General features: G+C 35.0%; 1 protein-coding gene across 5 annotated transcripts in view; it reads right to left on the bottom strand.

Annotated features, from left to right (window-relative positions):
- Positions 1-541: 541 nt before the first annotated feature.
- The window catches only part of PJA2 (praja ring finger ubiquitin ligase 2), a 67737-nt gene continuing 43873 nt past the window's right edge, over positions 542-24405 (bottom strand). For all 5 annotated transcript variants that reach the window (XM_057737757.1, XM_057737748.1, XM_057737763.1 and 2 more), the window contains 4 exons: positions 23625-23736; positions 6581-6695; positions 6071-6192; positions 542-3710 (listed from right to left, as the gene is read on the bottom strand). In XM_057737757.1, coding sequence (XP_057593740.1) covers positions 3585-3710; positions 6071-6192; positions 6581-6695; positions 23625-23736 — 475 coding nt within the window. In that variant the 3' untranslated portion in view covers positions 542-3584. The remainder of the gene's footprint in view (positions 3711-6070; positions 6193-6580; positions 6696-23624; positions 23737-24405) is intronic.

Below are 24405 nucleotides of genomic sequence, written 5' to 3'. Positions count from 1 at the left end.
ATATCAACATACACTAGTCATAACAGTCACAGAAGAATCACTTTGATGTTGGCAATAATGCTTCTGGACCTTGCTCTAGTCAGACCACAGAAGAACTGTGTTTAGTTCTGAGCAACACATGTTAAGTGAGGGACTGAAAGAGCCAATGCCAGGCTGGTCTGGAATAGAAATCATGCAAGATCTGAGAAAAGTGTGAAGCCTGAGGGAAGATATGAAGAGGTGGCCACATAGAACAGACAGGACCTTTCTGCCTAGCTTCACATATGTGCTGTTTATAGGAACATTCATTTGGGTGACACTTGTCCAACAATGAAATCCAACCCTTGTAGGGGTGCTGAGTAGCTCCAAATCTGGAAGTCCATCAACCACTTCTGTACAGCTGGGGTCTCTTTTCGGGTCTTCCTTCTCAGATCACAGTTAAAGAACTATAAAACCATGTGCTCAGGAGCCTATTCCAGACTTCCTTAACATCTCTTCTTCACTATTGACACTAAATCCTCCAGGGGCTACATTATAGAAGTGATACGACCACACAATTAAATATTAGAAATGACCACTGAGTATATCCTGTTTATTGTTTATGATTTACACGAAAAATGATGGACTGGGGTTGTAGAACAATAAACCAATCATTACATTTAGACCTGGGCTTCTGAAAAACTTGCATTCCATTTTATCAGTCCACATATATTTAACAGCTTATATATAAATCCAGATCACAAATAATCTTAGGAGTTAGTTAGCTTAGAGATAAACAATTAAGAAACACAAAAGAAAACCACATAGATCTACTTTTAAATATCAGCATTCATATTATAGGAAAGAAGAAAATGTTTAAAAAAAATAAAATTATTAGGTCAAGTCACAACATATGATAGTGAAATAAGAGAAACAATATTTTTATTAATATTTATACTTCTAATTTACCTTCATATATTCTTTACTTTTTCAAAAGGATCCAAGATGTGATCAAACAATATTTAGGTGTCTTAATCTGTCAGCCTCAGCTTATATCAGCTTGTTACAATGAAAATTCTAAAACCTCAGTTTTCTTTTTAAAAGAATTTTTAAGCCAACTCTTATTCAACTCTTCTCCTTCATAGCAGCTGTTTATAGATAGCAGGAAGCCAAGAATGAAGGGCAGAAACAGATGGAAAGCAAAAAGTACAACAGCTATCTTAAGTTCAGCTCTCAACACTGCTGGTTGAATTTGGAACCAAAACCTCTTAACAACTGGCAGATAATAGCTAAATCTTAACAGGCAAAGAAGAAATATTTTCTTTGGGACAGCTGCTATCTAGGAGAAGAAAACTAAGGTCCCTTTAAACTGCCTAAATATAATGTGTGGCTTATTATAGAGAATATGTAACAATGTCAGTTTAACCAGTAGGTGTCACACTGATCATTATTACTTAAAGGAAACAACAATAGAAAAATCACACTAGCCACAAATTTCCACAATATACACATGAGAATTAATATTAATCTGATTTGACTCCTTGACACTAACTGATCATTAACGAAATATGGTATGGAAAGATCACAGAGTAGAAAACAAGCAAAGATTATAGTTTATACAACAGTGACTATATACATCAGAAGGAAAACATGCTACCTAATGCAACATTAAGGCCTGAATGTAAGCATTTCCAAAGTCACAGAAGCCCCAAAGAACCCCTAAATTACAAAGTCACCACATTACATGCATGCAATGTTCAGTTTTGTTTTACCCATAAAAGGATACACAGTATTTTGCTGTAAATACCAGACACATTTACAATATATGCAAAAATTAGAATGCAAGTGTTATATTCCTTATATTTAAGCCTCAAATGTGCGAACAGTGAAAATTCATTTATTTTTAAGAATGAAGAAAAGAGATGGAATATAAATACTCAAGAGAAATTACACAAATAAAATGTAATTTTGCATTTGGAAAGCCATGTAAACATTTTTTTATATGTCCAACCTAAATTATCAATGTACTACTTGGATGGATGTACACTCACTATGCACTTTACCATTTTACTTGCCCAAATGTGGCATTCTAATACCCATCATTCTCTGGTGTTACCTAATCACATCTGTAAGTTAAATACTATGCCCATGTTGATACATACTTGCCTACTAGGTGTGATCACCTAAATGGAAAGCTGTGCTGTCTTAGTTTGGTTACATAATTACAAAGGTGATCTTGTGGGTCAAATTTCCCTTTTAAAAAAAAAGTAAGGAAAGCTGATTTCCTTACTTTTGTAAAAGCCTGTGAACAGATCTCTTTCAGAGAATAAATCTGAGGTCAGCATCTTCTTTTCTCTTTTAGAAAAAGAAAAATAAGAAAGGACTGTGTTACCTGTTCAGTTCCATTCACACAGTCACTAGGCAATCATATAATCTATTCCTTTTTCACCCATGGCTTAATTTAAAACTACTTGTTTTTATTTTAGTTCCAGGTAAATAATTTTACCAAAATAAATTAGTGTAAAGAAACAAAGACTTATAATGTAATATGAATAATCCTTGTTCAGCAATACTTTAAAATAATAAATTATAACATAGTAAGCTTTAGATATGTTGTAAAAAGGTATGGCCAAATCTGTTCTGTACCCCACCCATTTTATGCTTTATATAAGACAGTACAATTAACCTTCTAGTTTTTTAAGGATTCAGATTTTCCTTTGGCATACAACCGAATGAGTGTTTTAAAACACTTTATGCTTGTTCTCAGGCTTTCCAAAATATATCAGAACTAAAATTACCTTTACCTATATCCAATATTTATTACACAAACGTGCCATGAGTGTTCTGGACCTTCAAGTATAATTTTAACCAAGTAGAAAGGATTTCATAAGGCCATCTAATTCATCTCACTGTACCAAGCACTGAGCACACGAGATTGTTCATATGCTTTACTAACCTTACTTTAAGCACATCCACCATTTCAAACATAATAATTTATTTACTACCTAACCATTTCAAGGAGACTACATTTAAGATTTAAGAATTTTGTGATGCTCTAGCCAGAAGTTTTGTTTGATATTCTAAAAAGTCCTAATTTTAAACAAAGATGAAAGAGTAGATATCTTCTTACAAAACCACTCAGTATTATGAACCAAGAGGTTTTGATGAAGCAAAAGCAAAGGGACCAATGAAAAGGCATGCTTTAGAGTTTTTTTATTTCCAATGAAACCAAATTTTACTACTGTTGTGACCACGATCTTCACATTTGATACAAATAGGAAAGCTTAATTATAATCACTTAGTGGCAGTACTTCAGACAAAACCAATAATGTGTGCCACATAGATGATTATTTCTTCTGGAGAAAGTTAATTGGTAAGCTTGACTTTACAATTAATAACATTAAACTAAAGAAAATGGATGCACTACTTCAACATTCAGCTTGAAAATGTTTAGTACTTTCTGCAAACCTAAATTTAGTTTAGAAAGGTTAATATTCTCTTTCTAAACTATGGCATAGACTATATATAGCATTTTTAATGTATTTATATATACTTATTTGCACATCAGATTTAGAAGGAATCTGCAGATTTACTTTGATAGACCGATCTCATTCAAGTGTTAAGGTTTAGGGGGCTTCTGCAGTACTGTCGTTTGAAGGTGGGGCATCATGATCAGGCTCAGAGGAAGCAGCTGGAGGTGTTTCCATCACAGCAGGTGGGAAATGACGGCGGCACACAGGGCACGTCCCTGACTGGAGGGACAAAAAAACAAATTCATAGCCAATAAAAAGGTCTTGGCTGCTACAAAGTATCAGAACAGTATCATTATCCTAAAAACAAGTCAAACAACTTAAAAACAAAACCAAATAAACTTCAAACCCACACAAGACAGAGAGGCAAAATTTTGATGCTATTTCTTCTTCATCCCAATCAGACTCCTCATTTCTTTGAGTGTCTCCTAATCATGTTTGTATCTTTTAGGTCACTCATCTTTCATTTAGGGAGTATTAATTGAGAATCTACTATACTCTCCACTTGGCACTGATACTACAAGGGTGAGCAAAGAGTCACAGGGCATGTCCTCACCTGAACTGAATTATTATTATTACTTAATCTATGATGCATATATTATAGAAACCAGAGACCTAATTAATTCACATATTTATTACACCAAATCATCCCCCTAGGATCTTCCTGATATATACTAAAGCTTCACTTTAGTGTAGCACAGATATGTCAAAGCAGATGGACCACAGACCTTTATAAGCCATATACTTCCTCTTCAAAAAGATATGCAGCGTTAGGTGCCTTCTAAATGATAAAACAAATCAATGAGGGAAGGTGGAACAGGGAAAGCAGTTAGACTGGGAGTACATTATTTTAGGACCAATGGAAGATTATAGAGATGTGTCTCTGGCGATATGTTATCCCCTCACAAATCTTGTCTTGTTCCCAGAGACCTCCCTGATAGAGAGGGAGATCTTTGTCACTGCTGCTGAAGGTGACAAAGATTTACATCTTGGAAACCTTCTCCCCAGGAGAAAGCTTCACAATAAGCTGTTTCCTGACAGGAGAGAGACTAAAGAGATCATTACCCTGGGTCAAAGCAAAATCAATGACAATTCAAGACTGTACAACATATATAATATTTACAATTCAAGAATTTAATTCAGCAAACATTTATTGTGCACTTGCCATACAGATGGGGCCAAAAGAGCAACATTTTAGAGTCAAATACATGAGTACAGTCTCAATAAACCACATACTAGCTGTGTAACCTTGGCTGAGTAAAAATTATTGGAAAATGAGAATAAGGATACCAATACGTCCCAGAGTTACTCTTAGATTAAATGGGAAAACAAGCATGAATCATCTAGCACTGCGTGACACAGAGCAGGCACAGACAACACTAGACCCTTCTTAAGGTTCAGATACTATTGTAGGAGTTTAAAGAAAGGGGATATTAAGGATAGAAAAGGTGGAATTTAAGCTGGACCTACCTAGATCATCTATTCTTACAGGAAGGGGAAGATCACACCAGGTTAAGCAAACATGAGTAAATGTACAGAGGAGTAAATCTGAAGAGATAGACTAGATCACAGAAAGCCTTGAAAGCCTCTTAGACAGAAACTTTAGATTTTTTAAAGGAATAATGAACATTTCTGCACTGGATTTTAGATATTAGCTAGAGTTTTGACAAAGATGAAGTAGCAGTAGAGGGGGAGAAATAGCAAAGAAAGAGAAAGGAAAGAAAAGAACGGAGGAAGGAGAGGGGAGGAAGTAAGAGAAGGGAGAAGGAAGGGAGTGATTATAGAAGAGAAAGGGAGCCATATCCATAAGTAATTCAGCTGGGAAATCATTCGGGAATTTCTATTGAACTGCATGAAATATCCTTCATGCAAGAATAGAGATCACTGAGAAGATTTAAGTAAAACGTTTTCTTTTTTTCTTAAGTAATTAAAATATACTTATGAAAATTATTGGGTAAACACTCAAAAACAGTAAATAAAATTTGAATATGAGGTAGTTGGTAGGTTATTAAATGCGTATCATGTACACTTTTATTTTTTTAATACTTTATTGAAGTATAGTTGATTTATAATGTTGTATTAATTTCTGTTGTACAGCAAAGTGATTCAGTTATACATATATGTATATTCCTTTTCATATTCTTTACCATTATGATTTATCCCAGGATATTAAATATAGTTCCCTGTGCTATATACAGTAGGACCTTGTTGTTTATCCTCATATACGTCTCATATTCGCAGAATATCTGTACAATGTTATAGTACTCTGAATAGCCCTAAAGGCTTCTTTGCTTAAGATATTTCTGAAAACATCAAATTTCAGGGGTATAATCAAAGATCTAATTAGCTTTATCCTAAAATCATTTGCCTATATTGTTTTTAGACAATGTTATTAAGATAAAATAGTTTGATATATCATTAATCTGTAATCATTAAAAAGTAACCAATTTTAAACACTGAATTAAAAAGTACTACAAGTATGTAGGTAAATAAAATAGGCTTAAAAGACACTACTATCAATATTAACTTGTGGGAGAAACTATTAAAATATTAATTAAAAAAAAAGTAAATCTGCAACTCACCTTCTGTAGCCAAATTGACACACAAGGTTTGTGAAAGAAATGGTGACACGGTAACTCTGTTGCTATATCATCCTTAATATACTCACTGCAACAGATTGGACAGCATTGCTCCTGACCAATAGCTGAAAAGAAATAATTTGATTTATCAATCCCATAAATTTCAATTTTAATAAAATTGAAAATCAACATATTAACTCATAGATAATACCCATGAAAGACAAAAGAACCAGGCTTTGATCAATTAATTGACAAATGTGTTTTGGCTTTAATACATGACAATTTAGAATTTAATAAACATTGTTTTTTGTAAAAGCTGACTGGAGAACATTTGTTCCAGCCTATCACTTGATAAATTAAAAAATTCCACTAGGGAAAAGTTTGTGTGAATTAGGTTTCATACAAAACCTCATGAAGGTTTCTGATACTCACTATTTTATCTTCTAGGTGTATTGGTAATATACTTGAATGTGCAATGTATCATTTGACATTAGAGATCAACTTTGCCCTTACCAGTGTGGTCTTCAAGAACAAGGGTCTCTGGAAGACCATCAATGCTCTCCTTACTAGCTGGTGGATTGGCCACCTCAACATCCACTGCAAGAGACTCTAAATGTGCCAGGGCAGTCTGAAAATGAAAAGTCACATTTCTTTGTTAGAAAACACTTTTTAAAACAGTAATGAAAAACTATTTTTAAAGGTATCTTCCAAAATTATATCCACCATTATCCTCTTCCTACTGGTTTCTTTTGTTTCAGTCCCTGCCCTTTTTGCCTCCTTCCAAAAGGAACCATCATCACCACCACCAAACCAAAAATAAAAAAACACAGGAAAAAATAACCCCTACTTTTAATAGGTACAACAAAAATCTATCCTGTCTCAGTAACCATTTACCTGCCCAACATACTTATATTTGTTTACCTCTTCCAACTTATCAGTTTATGTGTGAGACCAATAACATGAAAGAAAGTAAATACTCTGGACAGGTTCAACTGATGAAAAATAAAATGTGGTCAAGATTACAAGATGTTCAAGGTAGGGAAGCAAATAATGCATTCCTGAATGGCTATATCTGCTACTGGCATAGAGGCAGTGTACCCACATTACTAGTTCACTAGTACTGGCACAACTCATTTTATTGCACTTTGCAGATACTGCATTTTTTACAAATTGAAGTTTTCTGGCAGCCCTGTCTCAAAGAAATCTATCAGTGCCACTTTTCCCAACAGCATTTCTCATTTCATGTCTCTGTGTCACATTTTGGTAATTTTCACAATATTTCAAACATTTTCATTATTATTATATTTGTTATGGTTATCTGTGATTGGTGATCTTTGATGTTACTACTACGACTCACTGAAGGCTAAGATGATGGTTAGCATTTTTTAACAATACAGTGTTTTTTAATTCAGGTATGTACTTTTTTTGCACCTACTGCTATTGCACATTTAACTGACTACAGTATAGTGTAAACATAACGTTTATATGCACTGAGAAACCAAAAATTTGTGTGACTCGCTTTACTGTAGTGCTCTTTAACTGAACTTGGAATATCTCTGAGGTATGCCTGTACTCATAGGTTACCTGTGTTGTGAACTTTATATAGGGGTTCAAATGTCTGGAAACAGTCACTTACAGGGATGGAAAGAATGGCAAATCATATGACCATCTAGTATGAGTCATCCTCATCCTTCTGTGACTTGATTAGCCCTTTTGGTTATAATCAGGTTAGAACTGCAGACAGTACCTATATTCATAAGATCTAAAAACTAAGTATTCACTGACAGATGAGTGAATGAACAAAATGTGGTTGGTAAAGGTAGGTATTCAATATATAGTCAAATTCAGAATACTTAGATATTGTAATATGGTAGTATACTGATCACTTTACTAAGTATAAAAGTTAAAGGACAAGAGTATTAAAAATAATTATACTACAATAACTAGTTAATGAATATTCAATATAAAAATGGTAAACTGTGACATCAAAAACATAAGAGTGGGGAAATAAAAGGATAGAGTTTTTGTATGCAGTTGAAATTATCAGCATAAAATGTTTTATGTAAACCTCATGGTAACCACAAAGCAAAAATCTATATTATATTCACAAAAGATAAAGAAAATCATCAAGTCAGAAAAGAAGACAACAAGAGAGGGAGAAAGGAACAAGGGAACTACAAAACAGCCAGGCAACAATTAATAAGAAGGCATTAGTAAGTTCTTATCTATCAATAATTATTCTAATATAAATGGACTAAATTCTCCAATCAAAAGGCATACAGTGGTGAATGGATTAAAAAACTAGACCCAACTACATGCTGCCCATAAGAGACTCACTTCAGCTTTAAGGAAATACATAGGCTCAAAGTGATGGGATGGAAAAAGATACTCCATTCAAGTGGAAACCAAAGAGAGCAGAAGCAGCTATACTTGTATCAGACAAAAGAGACTTTAAGCCAAAAATGGTAACAAGAGGCAAAGAAGATTATATAATGATAAAGAATTAACTCATCAAGAGAATATAATAATCACAAATAAATATTTACCCAACAACAGAGCACCTGAGTATATTAAGCAAATAAAAACAGATGTGAAGTGAGATTAGACAATGATATGATATTAGGGGAGTTCAATATTCACTTTCAATAATGGGTACATCATCCAGACAGAAAACAAAATGGAAACACTGGACTTGAACCATACTTGAGTTAAAATGGACCTAACAGACATATACAGAACATTCCACAAAATCAGCAGCAGAAGATACATTCTTCTTGAACTGGAACATTCTCCAGGTTAGATTATGTGATATGGCACAAAGCAAGTCTTGACAAATTTGAGAAGACTGAAATCACACCAATTACCTTTTCTGACCAATATGGAAAGAAATGAAAAATCAACAACAGGAAGAAAACTGGAAAATTCACAAATTTGTGGAAATTAAATAATACACTCCCAGACAACCAATGAGTCAAAGAAGAAATCAAAAGATATCTTGAAACAAACAATAATGGAAACACAATATGCCAAGATTTATTGGATAAAGCAAAAGCAGTTCTAAGAGGGAAGTTTATAGCCAAAAAAAAAAAAAAAGTCTACATTAAGAAAAAAGAAATATTTCAAACAACCTAACTTTATAACTCAAGGAAGAGAAATAGTTTGAATTTTTTTGGAAAATATCTGAAAAAGAAACAAAGCTGAAGGTTATCAGAAGGAAGGAAGTAACAAAGATCAGAGCAGAAATAAATGAAGTAGAGACCAGAAAAACAGAAAACACCAACTAAGAGCTATTTTTTTGAAAAAATAAAACTGACAAATCTTTAGTTAGACTAAGAAAAAAAGGCAGAAGACGCAAATAAAATAATAAATGAAAGACGAGACATTACAACTGACAACACAGAAATACAAGGTTATCAGAGGAGACTGTCATCACTAACTGTACACAAACAAATTAGATATATTAGAAGAGAAACATAAAACCTACCAAGAATGGATCATAAAGAAACAGAAAATCTGAAGAGACCAATACAAATAGGGAGAATGAATCAGTGATCAAAAATCTCCCCCCAAAGAAAATCCCAGGATCAGATGGTTTCCCTGGGAAAGTCTACCAAATATTTAAAGAATTAATGCCAATCCTTCTCCAGCTCTTTCAAGAGGAGGGAACACTCCCAAACTCATTTTATGAGGCCAGCATCACTCTGATAGCAAAGCCAGTTCAGGACACAAGAGGCATACCTTGCTTTATTGAGTTTTGCTTCATTGCTCTTCACAGATATTGTGTTATATACAAATTCAAGGTTTGTGGCAACCCTGTGTTGTCAGATGATGGTTAGCTTTTTTAGCAATAAAGTATTTTAAAATTAAGGTATATACATTGTTTTTCTAGACATAATGCTATTGCCTACTTAACAGACTACAGAATAGTGTAAATATAACTTTTATATGCACTGAGAAACAAAAAAACTAATTGACTTGCTTTATTGTGATATTCACTCTATTGCGGTGGTCTGGAGCCAAACCTGAAATATCTCTGAGGTATGCCTGTACAAGAAAAGAAAATTACAGCCCGATAATTCTGATGAATACAGACGCAAAAATCCTCAACAAAATGGTAACAAACCATATTCAACAGCACATAAAAGGGTCATACGCCATAATCAAGTGATATTTATCTCTGGGATGCAAGGATGGTTCAACACATACAAATTGATAAATGTGATACACCACATTTACAAAATTAAAAGATAAAAAGCATATGATCATCCCAATAGAAAAAAAAAAAAAAAACTCACCCATTTGACAAAACATAGCATCCTTTAGTGATTAAAAACTTTTAACAAATTGGGTATAGAAGGAACATACCTCAACATAATAAAGGCACACAAAGCCCACAGCTAACATCATAATCAACAGTGAAAGCTGGAAAGTTTTTTCTCTAAGATGAAGAACAAGAAAAGGGAGCCCACTCTCACCACTCCTATTAAACATAGCACAGAAGTCCTAGCCAGAGCAATCAGGAAAGAAAAAGAAATAAAAGGCATCAAATTGGAAAGGAAGCAGATTAAAAAAAAAAAAAAACCACTGGAACTAATCAACAGCTGCAGTAAAGTTCAGGATACAAAATCAACATATAGAAATCATCTGTGTTTCTATACATTAACAATAACATATCTGAAAAAGAAAATTTTAAAAACCCCATTCATGACAGCATAAAAAACTTAATAAAATACTAAGGGATAAACTCAACCAAAGAGGTGAAAGATCTATACACTGAAAACTATAACACTTTGCTGAAAGAAACTGAAGACATGAATAATGGAAAGACATCCCGTGTTCATGGATGGAAAGAATTTAATATGTTAAAATGTCCATACTACCTAAAGCAATATATAGATTTAATGCAATCAAAATTCCAATGGCATTTTTCACAGAAATAGGAAAAATAGTCTTAAAATTTGTATGGAGCCACAAAAGACCATGAATAGCCAAAGCAAAGAATAAAGCTGAAGGCATCATATTTCCTGATTTCAAACTATACTACAAAACTATAGTAATTAAGAGGGAAGTTTATAGCAATACAATCCTACCTCATGAAACAAGAAAAATCCCAAATAAACAATCTAACCTTACACCTAAAGAAACTACAGAAAGAAGAGCAAACAAAACCCAAAGTTAGTAGATGCAGAGAAATCATAAAGATCAGAGCAGAAATAAATGAAACAGAGACAAAGAAAACAATAGCAAAAATCAATAAAACTAAAAGCTGGTTCTTTGAGAAAATAAATAAAATTGATAAACCTCTAGCAAGATTCATCAAGAAAAAGAGGCACCAAGTTCAAATCAATAAAATCAGAAAGGAAACAGGAGAAGTTACAATGGACACTGCAGAAATAAAAAGCACCCTAAGAGACTACTACAAGCAACTATATGCCAACAAAATGGACAACCTGGATGAAATGGACAGATTTCTTAGAAAGATATAACCTTCCAAGACTGAATCAGGAAAAAATAGAAAATATCAACAGATCAATCACAAGTAATGAAATTGAAACTGTGATTAAAAATCTCCCAACAAACAAAAGTCCAGGACCAGATGGATTCACAGGTGAATTGTATCAAACATTTAGAGAAGAGGTAACACCCATCCTTCTCAAGCTCTTCCAAAACATTGCAGAGGAAGGAACACTCCCAAACTCATTTATGAGGCCACCATCATCCTGATACCAAAACCAGACAAAGATACTACAAAAAAAGAAAACTACAGACCAATATCACTGATGAATGTAGATGCAAAAATCCTCAATAAAATACTAGCCAACACAATCCAACAGTTACACATTAAAAGCATCATACACCATGATCAAGCGGGGTTTATCCCTGGAATGCAAGGATTCTTCAATATCTGCAAATCAATGTGATACACCATATTAACAAATTGAAGGATAAAAACCACATGATCATCTTAATAAATGCAGAAAAAGCTTTTGACAAAATTCAACACCCATTTATGATAAAAACTCTCCAGAAGGAGGGCAGAGAGGGAACCTACCTCAACATAATAAAGGCCATATATGACAAACCCACAGCAAACATCATTCTCAATGGTGAAACACTGAAAGCATTCCCTCTAAGATCAGGAACAAGACAAGGATGTCCACTCTCGCCATTACTATTCAACACAGTTTTGGAAGGCCTTGCCATAGCAATCAGAGAAGAAAAATAAATAAAAGGAATCCAAATTGGAAAAGAAGAAGTAAAACTGTCACTGTTCGCAGATGACATGATACTATACACAGAAAATCCTAAAGATGCCACCAGAAAACTACTTGAGCTAATCAATCAATTTGGTAAAGCTGCAGGATACAAAATTAACACACAGAAATCTCTTGCATTTCTATACACTAACAATGAAAGATCAGAAAGAGAAATTAAGGAAACAATCCCATTCACCATTGCAACAAAAAGAATAAAATACCTAGGAATAAACCTAACCAAGGAGGTAAAAGATCTGTACTCAGAAAACTATAAGACACTAATGAAAGAAATCAAAGATGACACAAACAGATGGAGAAATATACCATGTTCTTGGATTGGAAGAATCAACATTGTGAAAATGACTATACTACCCAAAGCAATTTACAGATTCAATGCAATCCCTATCAAATTACCAATGGCATTTTTTACAGAACTAGAACAAGAAATTTTACCATTTGTATGGAAATGCAAAAGACCCTGAATAGCCAAAGCAATCTTGAGAAGGAAAGATGGAGTTGGTGGAATCAGGCTTCCTGACTTCAGGCTATACTACAAGGCTATAGTGATCAAAAGACAGTATGGTACTGTCACAAAAACAGAAATATAGATCAATGGAACAGGATAGAAAGCCCAGAGATAAACTATAGTCGACTAATCTATGACAAAGGAGGCAAGGATATACAATGGAGAAAAGGCAGCCTCTTCAATAAGTGGTGCTGGGAAAACTGGACAGCTACATGGAAAAGAGTGAAATTAGAACGCTCCTTAACACCACACACAAAAATAAACTCAAAATGGATTAAAGACCTAAATGCAAGGTCAGACACTATAAAACTCCTAGAGGAAAACATAGGAAGAACACTCTTTGATATAAATCACAGCAAGATCTTTTTTTGATCCACCCCCTAGAGTAATGGAAATAAAAACAGAAATAAATAAGTGGGACCTAAGGAAACTTCAAAGCTTCTGCACAGCAAAGGAAACTATAAGCAAGACGAATAGACAACCCTCAGAATGGGAGAAAATATTTGCAAACAAATGAACAGACAAAGGATTAATCTCTGAAATATGTAAACAGTTCATCCAGCTTAATATCAAAAAAAAGACAACCCAATCAAAAAATGGGCAGAAGACCTAAGTAGGCATTTCTCCAAAGAAGACATACAGATGGCCAAGAGGCACATGAAAAACTGCTCAATATCACTAATTATTAGAGAAATGCAAATCAAAACTACAATGAGGTATCACATCACACTGGTAAGAATGGGCATCATCAGAAAATCTACAAACAGTAAATGCTGGAGAGGGTGTGGAAAAAAGGGAACGCTCTTGCACTGTTGGTGGGAATGTAAATTGGTACAGGCACTATGGAGAACAGTATGGAGGTTCCTTGCAAAACTAAAAATAGAACTACCACATGACCCAGCAATCCCATTGCTGGGCATATACCCAGAGAACACCATCATTCAAAAAGACACATGCACTCCAATGTTCATTGTAGCACTATTTACAACAGCCAGGACATGGAAACAACCTAAATGTCCATCAACAGATGAATGGATAAAAAAGATGTGGTACATATATACAATGCAATATTACTCAGCTGTAAAAGCAATGAAACTGGGACATTTGTAGAGACATGGATGGACCTAGAGACTGTCATACAGAGTGAAGTGAGTCAGAAAGAGAAAAACAGATATCGTATATTAACACATACATGCGGACTATAGAAAAATGGTATAAATCAACCGGTTTGCAAGGCAGAAATAGAGACACAGATGTAGAGAAGAAACATATGGACACCAAGTTGGGAAAGCGGGGAGGGTTGGGGGGGGGGAATGAATTGGGAGACTGGCATACCAAATTGTACACTCTAAATATATGCAGTTTATTGTATGATAACTGTATCTCAATAAAAGTTCTTAAAAATAAAAAAATAAGCTTAAGAAAAATGGTACTGGCATAAAAATAGACACATAGACTAATGTAACAGAATCAAGAGCCCAGAAATAAACCCTGGCAAATATGAATAACTGATAAGGGAACTAGGAATATTCAATGGGGAAAGGATAATCTCTTCCATAAATGGTACTGTGAAAACTGAATAATCACATGCAGATGAATAATCACATGCATAAAACTGAACCCCTACCTTATACTACTCACAAAAATTAACTCAAAATGGAATAAAGACAACATATAAGACCTGAAAACTATAAAACTCCTAGAAGAAAATATTGAGCAAAAGTTCCTTGACATTGGTTTTGCCAATGATTTTCTGGATGTGACAACTAAAGTATAAGCAATAAAAGCAAAAATGTAAAATAAGTGGACTACATTAAACTCAAAAGCATTTGCATTAGGAAAAAACAATCAACAAAACGAAAAGCAAAGCTATGAACTGGGAGAAAGTATTTACAAATCATGTATCTGATAAGGGATCAATATTCAATAGCTAAAAGACCAACAATAAAAAGATAAGCAGAGGAACTGAACAGACATTTTCCCAAAGATGACATATAAAAGGCCAACAGTACATTAACAGATGCTGAATATCACTAATCATCAAGGAAATGTAAATCAAAACCACAGTGAGATACCACCTCACACCTATTAGAATGGCTATCATGAAAAAGACAAGAAATCAAAGTGTTGGCAAAGCTGTGGAGATAAGGGAACCCTTATGAACTGTTGGTAGGAATATTAATTGATGCAGCCACTATGAAAAACAGTAGAAAGTTCCCCCCCAAAATTAAAAATAGAACTACCATATGATCCAACAACCCCACTTCTTGGCGGTTACTTAAAGGAAATAAAACTAGGATCTTATCTGCACTGCTATGTTCACTTCAGTATTATTCATAATAGCCAAGATATAGAAACAACCTAAGCATCACTTATGAATGAATGGATAAAGATGATGTGGTGTACACACACACACACACACACACACACACACACACACACACACACACTGGAATATTACTTAACCATGAGCACACACAATGGAATATTATTTAGCCATGAGAAAAAAAGGAAATCCTGCCATTTGTGAAGACATGGATGAACCCTGAGAGCATGATGCTAAGTGAAATAAGTCAGAGAAACACAAATACTGTATAATATAACTTATACGTATGGAATCTAAAAAAGGTGAACTCATAGAAACAGTGCAGAATGATGGTTGCCGGAGACTGGGGGTTGAGGAAAATGGGCAGTTACTGGTCAAAGGGTACAAACTTCCAGTTATAAGATGAATAACTTCTGGGGATCTAGGGTAGCAAAGTGATTACAGATAACAAATTGTATTATATACTTGAAAGTTGGTAAGAGAGTAAATCTTCAGCGTTCTCACCACAAGAAAGAAATGGTAATTATGTGAGCTGATGGAAGTTAACAACCCTACTGTGATAATCATTTCACAATATATGTGTATCAAATCAACACACTATACACCTTAAACTTACACAATGTTACATGTTAATTATATCCCAATAAAGCTGGAAAAATGTGGTATACACATGCAATGGAGTAAAATTCAGCCTTGAAAAAGGAAGGAATTCTGATACACGCTAAAACAAGGATGAACACTGAAGGCATTATGCTAGTGAAATAGGCCAGTCACAGAAGGATAAATATAGTATACTTGATATGAGGTACCTAAAGTAGTAAAATTCGTAAGATAGACAGAAGAATGATGGTTGCCACGGGATGAGGAAAGGAGGGAATGTGGTTATTGTTTATGTACTTAATGCCACTTAACTATATACTTAAAAATGATGAGTAAATTTTACTTTATGTGCCTGTTACCACAATAAAAAACAAACTAGGCTTCCTAGGTAGAAACTGGATTCTGCCTGATGTGTTCTCTTGGATGGCAAACATAATCTTCTGTATACTACTCAAAATCTAGCCTAGATATTTTAGCAATTTTTTTTTCCAAAAAGGATTTGAGATGACTTACAATAGAGGACAGGGCCAAAGCAAAGTCAGGACTGAGAAAAGAGTGAGCAAAAAAAAAAGTTCATTGTAAAAGTTAATAAACATAGTTAATAATATTGAACACCAAATTTGACTCTGGATTTGCAGATAGATATTGCAAAAAGAAAAACAGTGTGCCAGTAACAGAATTACTGCCTCTCAGCTCCAAATTCACCTTTCATTTCCATTCCATTAAAACAGATCTGAGCCCTTTAAATAGTTTTCCCTTTGTCAGCCACCATGATCTTAGGCTCTGTCAGTAGAGGGTGCTGGAGAGACATCACAGGAAGAAGGGACTGCTTCTTCCTTCTAGTAGGCTTGGTGGGAGCAGTGTGTGAAGCTTCCCTATTGTGGGCTTCTGCAACACAGATGGCTCCTCCTGCACCAGGCTCCCCCAGTGTGAGTGGCTTCTCCAGTGCCTGGATCCAGAAGCACGTGCAGCTTCCCCAGTATCTGACAGCTGCAGTATAAGGTGGCCAGCAGCTTCCCCTGACACCATCTTGGGTGGTTTTGTAGCAGGAGCACTTCCAGTTAGTCACCTCCCTGTGAATAGTTTCTCTAGCACTCCAAAGGCAGATTTTTGCCAAAATCCAGAGGGCAGATTTCCAGCAAGTTCTGCCAGCATAGTAGCACAAACCCTTCTCTAAGAGCCATGGTTGTGTCCTCTTCAACAGCCTGGATCTCAGAGGTGGAGATGGGGGATGGGGAGATAGAGTGCTTCATCTCAGCCCTAAGGCTATTCCTTAAATCTGCTATTCCTATATTCTTTAGAATTCACTTTACTTCCTAGCAGCCTAATTATAGGTAGTAATTCTTTATACCAAACTTACCCTGTTCAAATTGTTTTCTTTCTTGTGACTGAGCCCAGATTGATAGAGAATTGGTATCAGGCATGATTCCATCAAGTAAGAATGGGATTGCTTTGGTTGAGCTTTTGGGCTTGAGCTCACTGCTGAGCCCCTTACCAACTGGAGTGGGATGCTATCAATCCATGGTCTGCAGTGGCAAAATTAAACTATCACTGTGGTTGAATGCAATGAAGTGCCAACTAAAGCACATTTAGGAACCCAGGTGGCTGCCGCACCTGGCCTTATGAAAATAATGATGACTATAAAAACTGTGATGTGGGAAGGATCCTTTGGAGTGCCCCTGTAAACTTACAAAAAGAAAATGACAAACTTGGGCCCATTAACTCTCAAAGTGAAGCACAGTATGAGAACCAGAGTGTCCATGACAGCCCTGAAAAAAGTCTCCTACTTCACACGTACATTTTAAATTAAATTAATTCTCAGTCTTCTCAAGTTTCTCAAGTTATACCACTGACTCCGGTTAAAACAGGATTCTGACACTTAGAATGAGGACATTTGGTTGAACTCAGATGAAACTGACTATTTTGAATCCCCATGTCACTCTGAGCCTCTTTGTACCAGCAGTAGTTTACCCTCCACAAACCAGCTTTCCTCTACTTGAAAATCCTGTGATAACTGCAAGTACAGAGTGCACAACTTTTAGTACTTCTATGCTCATTAGTAAAGTTACCAAAAAACTACAGCAGCCAAAAAAGGCATAATGATTGAGGGCACAGACTCTTGAGAAATGTAGGTTTGGGTCACACCACCAAGTAAAGACTCCTAACTAGGTAAGATTCTTGCCGAAGACAGGGTTAATAAGGAAGAAGGACTCTACAGCTATCAATTACAGTCTGTGACCAAATACAGAAACAAGGACTAGTAGCTTTGCAGATTTTCTATCTGCTTGTTATGTGTATATGTTTATGTGTAGCTACTAACCATTTTTTTTCTGTCCTTACCATTTTTATTTTAAATAGCAGTCAACTTCACAATTTATATTTTTTTAAATTAATTAATTAATTTATTGGCTGTGTTGGGTCTTCGTTGCTGCATGAGGGCTTTCTCTAATTTTGGTGAGTGGGGGCTACTCTTTGTTGCGGTGTGCTGGCTTCTCCTTGTGGTAGCTTCTCTTGTTGCAGAACACAGCCTCTAGGCTCTCGGGCTTCAGTAGTTGTGGCATGTGGGCTCAGCAGTTGTGGCTCGAAGGCTCTAGAGCGCAGGCTCAGTAGTTGCAGTGCACGGGCTTAGTTGCTCCGCGGCATGTGGGATCTTCCCAGACCAGGGATGGAACCTGTGTCCCCTGCACTGGAAGGCAGATTCTCAACCACTGCGCCACCAGGGAAGCCTACAATTTAATCTTTATATAAGAGAATATTCAGTATGACTTGACAATTTCTGGAGTAATTAAGATAGCCAGCAACAAATACAGTGACTCTTAAGACTGTTTATCTGTTCATTCTGGGGAAAGAGTGAAAACAACTTCTTTTGTAAGAACAGCTGTATCTTGTTAGGTAGAAATATAGCTGTACTGTTGCTGGATGGGAGTTGAAATGTGTGTAGAAATGTATATATGGAATCCAAGTAGTCAAAGATATGGACTGTTCCAATGATCAACTGATTGCTTCTTGGATCTAAATTCACTGTTTTTGTAAGCTCTGTGAAAATGGATCTGGGCCATTTAAATGTCTTCCCTTTTGACAGCTGTCATGATGTTAAGCTTTGTTTATGACATAGAAGATGCTGAAGAGACAGTACAGGAAGAAAAGGGCTTTGCTTCTGATCCCAGTAAGAAGCCTTGACAGGTTTCTGTGGCATGCATAGCTTTCTCCAGCACCAGACTCCTGCAATGTGCACAGCTTCTCTAGCATCTAGCTCTTGCAATGCACAAGGTCAGTATCTTCCTCCAGCACCCACCTTGGACAGTTCTTTAGCAGAGCTAAAGGGTTTCCAGTTAAACATCACCCTAAAGGGCTGATTTTCACCAAGTTCTGCCAGCCCAGTACCACAGTGACTTCTCTGCTATTCAGTGAGCCACAGCTGTGCTACCTCCATCAAGGTATGAATCCCAGCCTGGAGTAGTGTGAGAAGTCTGCCTTAGGTGATCCTGGGTAGTGGTTGTTCCTTATGTGTGCTTATTCTATATTCTTTAGAATGATCTTTGTTATTAAACAATCTCTTTTTACTCTAATCCCCTGTTACAGTCAATAACTCTTTATATTAAACTTTCCCATCAGGAGATAGGAAATGGAAAGCAAGAGCCTATTATTTGTCCTTTCTTTCTCATGAATAACTATAGCTATAATCATGAATCTCCTCCAAATCCCTATGTACTTCTCAAGGTAGACTCCACAAGAATTTATCTGTACTAAACATAAACAAAAAAAGGGATATTATTTATAGGAAGATCCATTTTGGGAGGTTATTCCAGGCTAACTATGCTTTAATACATGTTTCTGTCAATGTGTTTGTTATTCCTTTCTGATGACTATCTGCATATTTGCAGTGCTAACAAATACCTGAAATTTCAATATATGTAAAAATAATTTATTGCCTTGGTACTGACATATATTTAAGGTGATCTGGGATTCTTTATAAACAAGAGAGACAATTTTATAGCCACTGCTATGAAAATCCATAAAAATCTGCCTATACCTTAGGACAATATTTATTCAAACGTTAGTCCAAGTGTCAGGAAGACAGCTAGATGGCCTAAACAGCCCAACTGGAATACATCTAGTTTTAAAGTAGCATAATCCTTTGTCAGTACAAAATATAGTTTCTAAAGAATAAAACATAACTTCGTTTTTAAAAAATGAACACATAACAAACAACTGAATACTGATTTTGAATGACTACTGAATCTAGATTTGCTAGATGATTACCACTTGGTTTACTGCTAATTTGAATGTATCTTTGAATATAGCAGCCATTTACTGAGAGCTTACCATGGCACTAGGTATTTTGCTAAGTGCTTCAACACAATCTCACAATAACTCGTGAGGTAAATTTTGTTATTCCCATTTCATAGAGGAGGACCTGAAGCTTGAAGATGTTAAGTGAACTATCCAAGGTCACATAGCCTAAAAGAATCAATCTAACTCAAAAGCCTATGTGCTTACCTCACATACTATCTTCCTAAGGCCTATGCCCTAAGTGTAAATGAGGTGCTCTGTAAGTATGTAAAGACTTTCCTAGGGGTCCATGGGCATGGGGGGTCTTAAGAGACTCAATTTCAATCAACTTTCTTATGCAATCTTTCCTCAAAGGAATCTGCCTAACAACGCACCTGCAGTCACAGTATCCTGTTGGCTCTCCTGTTCCCACATTCCTTTTTATATTCACCTTTTTTCCACTTTACAAATAAAAACATACTTCTTCCCCATTCAGAGGGGAAATCTGAAATACTGGGGTCAAACTGAACTATAATGACTTTGTAGATGGCTTCCGATTTTCTACTTTCAAAAAAAATTGGAGGATCTAAACAACTTGACAAGTTTTTGTGATTTTGGCAAACATCTCAGAATTCAGTGACAATGCTATGATAAACTCCTTCCATCCCCACCAATTTATTTATTTGAATAAGGTTTCTCAGCCTATGTTCATAAAGATAAAAAACAGAAATAAAGTTGATGCTGAATTATGTCTCGTTCCAGGAATAAAATTCACTCATAAAGGAATTAGGAAGGAAAAAAGCTTCTATTTCATTAAGAGATGCATTTCTAGTGAAATTTTACTTATCTTTAATTATTTATCAAATTTTATAACTGTTTTTGATCAATAGATACAACAATTTTAACTCAATCTAAACCAATTTTTTTTCACATTTAAATTTCTGAACATTTTTATTGCAAAAGTGGTGTAACAGAGTAAATAATATTACTTAGGATTTCTGCCAAAAAAATTTTAGATGCCAATGTAAAGATGTGCAAAGAAATACTTTTCTTTTTCCAAAAGAGTAAAAAGCTTTAAAATCATTGTTTCAAACAGTTAAAGATCTTAAATATTTGCCCTCATATCTGAGACAGAGGTATGAGGTAAATATTTATTGCCAATATATTCACCAGCATTTACTACCTGAGAAGAAAGATCAGTAGTACTGGAAAAACAAAAAAATGAAAACCACTGCCAAAAAGAGACAGGGCTGCTGGGAAAAAAAAAACTAACCAAAGCACTCAGTTGGTCTGATTACTTGTTTTTGCTTCATTTAAAGAATGTTAGTGTTAAATTTAAAAGGAAAAATCCTAAATTATAAATTATTTCAGTTTCATTTTTCAAAATGAGTAAGTACATACTCTACCCAGAAAAATAAAGATTTCTAGAGAGTGATGGGAAGAAGGAACTGTATTGATTCTCTAGCAGTGAAACATGTCTCAATCAAATTCAAATAAAATAAAGCTGAGCACTAAATCTGAAGAAGCTGTTATACTATGGAGAAGGGGAGACACTTAAATCTGAAACAGAAGGATAGATGGGTAAGAACAACTGAAAGTGGCAGCACCACTGGGTTCCCAGAGAGCAGAAGCCAACAAAGTGGAGACTCTTAAGTTCCCTGGACATACTATGTTCTTTCTTGCCTCTTGTCTTTGTCCACTCTGCTAGTGCCTTCACCTAGCATGACCTCTCATGACCAGTCTCTCTGGCTCTTCTTTGAAGATGCCAATCAAATGTCACAGTTCTCATTAGTAACAAATAATAAAACTTTTAATTTTCAAAACTTCTTTTTAAAAACACCTCCATATTGAAGGAATCATAAACCACTAGCATAATAATGGAAACAAACTATTTAAGCACTGTGAAACCAGACTCTAACACTGATGTATTCCATGCAGTCACTTAAAATATCTTTAACTCAAGGAAGTTAGTAATCCTCAATCTTTGTAAGTTCTAGTCCTGATGCAGGTTATCATGCTGCGCCACTGTTTCTCAAGTGTCGGAATTTGACAAGGCAAGTTATATAGTCTAGGAAAAGTCCTAAGTGTATTATCCTGTCACATGGTATTCTGACTTCCCTCTAGTATTTTTCTTTTTCTCTCCCAGTTTTACAGAGATACAACTGACATACAGCACCATGTAAGTCTAACATATATAGCATAATGATTTGACTTACATACATCATGAAATGATTATCCCATTAAGTTTAGTGAGCACCCATCATCTCAATATAGATGCAAAATTAAAGAAACAGAAAAAAATTATTTCCTTGTGATGAGAACTGTTAGGATTTACTCTCTTTTAACAATTTTCATATATAATATACAGCAGTGTTAATTACATTTATCATGTTGCACATTACATCCCTAGTACTTATTTATCTTTTAACTGAAAGTTTATGCCTTTTGACTGCCTTCATCCAATTCACCCCCCCTCCTCATAATAACCACAAATCTGATCTTTTTTGCTGACTTTGTTTGTCTTTGAAGTATAATTGACCTACAGCACTGTATTAGTTCACTGTACTATATAGCGATTAGGCATTTCTATACATTTCAAAATGATCACCACGATACATAGTATTTCTACTATGGTCACTTTGAGAAAAACATACTATAATGCATAATAGAGAGCAATGATCTTCATGGGAGATTACACACACTCAAAAAAGTGATGCCAATGCAGAGCTACCTTGTGTATGTACATGTGCGTGCGTGTGTATGTAGATAAATACGTCTGTCTCTATCTAATTACCTAAACTAGGCTTTCTAATCTCATAAAATTTCAAGATAAAATGCTATTATAGTTTTCCTGAAAGTTCTTTCATTCATTTTTGTTTCTCACTTTTAACTCATTCACGTTATTACTGTTCCTCTACTCGGGAAACAGTGATTTAAAGAAAGGCTTCTTACAGCAAATCCACTAGTGCAGTGGAAGTTCCCAAACGTGAAAATGCTTGGGCTTTTGACCATGGGTACATACAATTATGAACAAGTTTTTGTGTTTTGGTCAAATAAAGCAAAGGAGGCAAGACAAACAGGCACCAAATGTGCCACATTTACTAACCCGTATATGTGTGTGGGGATTAGAGGAAATAATTCTCTAACTATATTAAGCAGCTAGATAGACTTAAAAGCCAGAAGAACCAAAAAAGGGAAGTGATTTGTAATATATCTTTAGAGATCTTTAATTTCATTTAACAAATATACTTGTGTGCATGTGTGTATAAAATATTCAGATTTACAGACCTGTATACAGTAATTCGATACAGGAAGTATATTTTCTAAATGTAAGCAAAACAAAGACTTTATATTCTGCAGTAAAAACCGGAAAATATTGTAATTTTAGGCAAATTGGAAGGATATCAAGTATAACATACACACATACTGAATCACTATTCAGTGATTGTTATTAAGTTGGTAAGAAAATTATTCACCTTTTCTTAAAAGCAGTTAAAAAATCCTTTAATTTTTATCACTTTGCATCCCACAAACCTATATATGGGTACCAGAGCACTAAAATAAGCACTAAAATACCTCCATAGCCTGGGCTAAGCGTTCTTCTAGTGCCATGTAAGTGAGGAACTGAGGATCCACATAAGAAATAGCTTCAGCAACTCCTAGTCCATCTGCAAAGCCGTCAAACAGACTGGAATAAAAAAGTACAACCATGATTTAGGAAACCTTTATAGTGAAGACATAATTATATTAGCATACTGACAAGCCAATATACATATATTGAATAGAGTACCACAAAACCAAATAAGGAGGTGTTGCCATATCTAGACAAAATTCAGAACAGTAACCTTCAAAAATTTTGTCTTAAAATTAATGCTAAATTGTTTTCCATATTAAAAAAATACTGCTTTAAAGCTCCCCAAATTTGGGGACAATCAGCAATGTCTCTAAAATCTTAATACAACAGCCATAGCCAGAAAGATCAATGAATTAGAAGTTTTCAAATTTAAGTTAAATTTTATTCAATAAAGACCTCAATTATTCCTTCAAATTCTTATGTGAAATCTTTTTTGAAAGTTATTTAGAAATATATCCAATATATCGAGATCTTAAAAAATATCACGTATCTTGGTAATGTCACCTCTTATTAATCTGTCCTGAAGAAATAAACTGAAGTACAGACCAAGTTTTATGGGGGGGGGGGGGGGGGGGAGGAGTTTACTGCACTATTTCAGTGGGAAAATAATTAAATTTTAGTGTATGTATAGGATGGAGCATCTATATAATGGAGCTGTAAAAAATTATATTCATAAAATTTCAAAAATGTGCAGAATGAAATTCTTCATATGTAACCATAACC

This window comes from Hippopotamus amphibius, chromosome 1, assembly GCF_030028045.1.
Source record: "Hippopotamus amphibius kiboko isolate mHipAmp2 chromosome 1, mHipAmp2.hap2, whole genome shotgun sequence".
Taxonomy (NCBI): Eukaryota; Metazoa; Chordata; class Mammalia; order Artiodactyla; family Hippopotamidae; genus Hippopotamus; species Hippopotamus amphibius.
The sequence above is the reverse complement of the archived record's forward strand: the minus strand, read 5'-3'. Positions and strand labels throughout refer to the sequence as shown.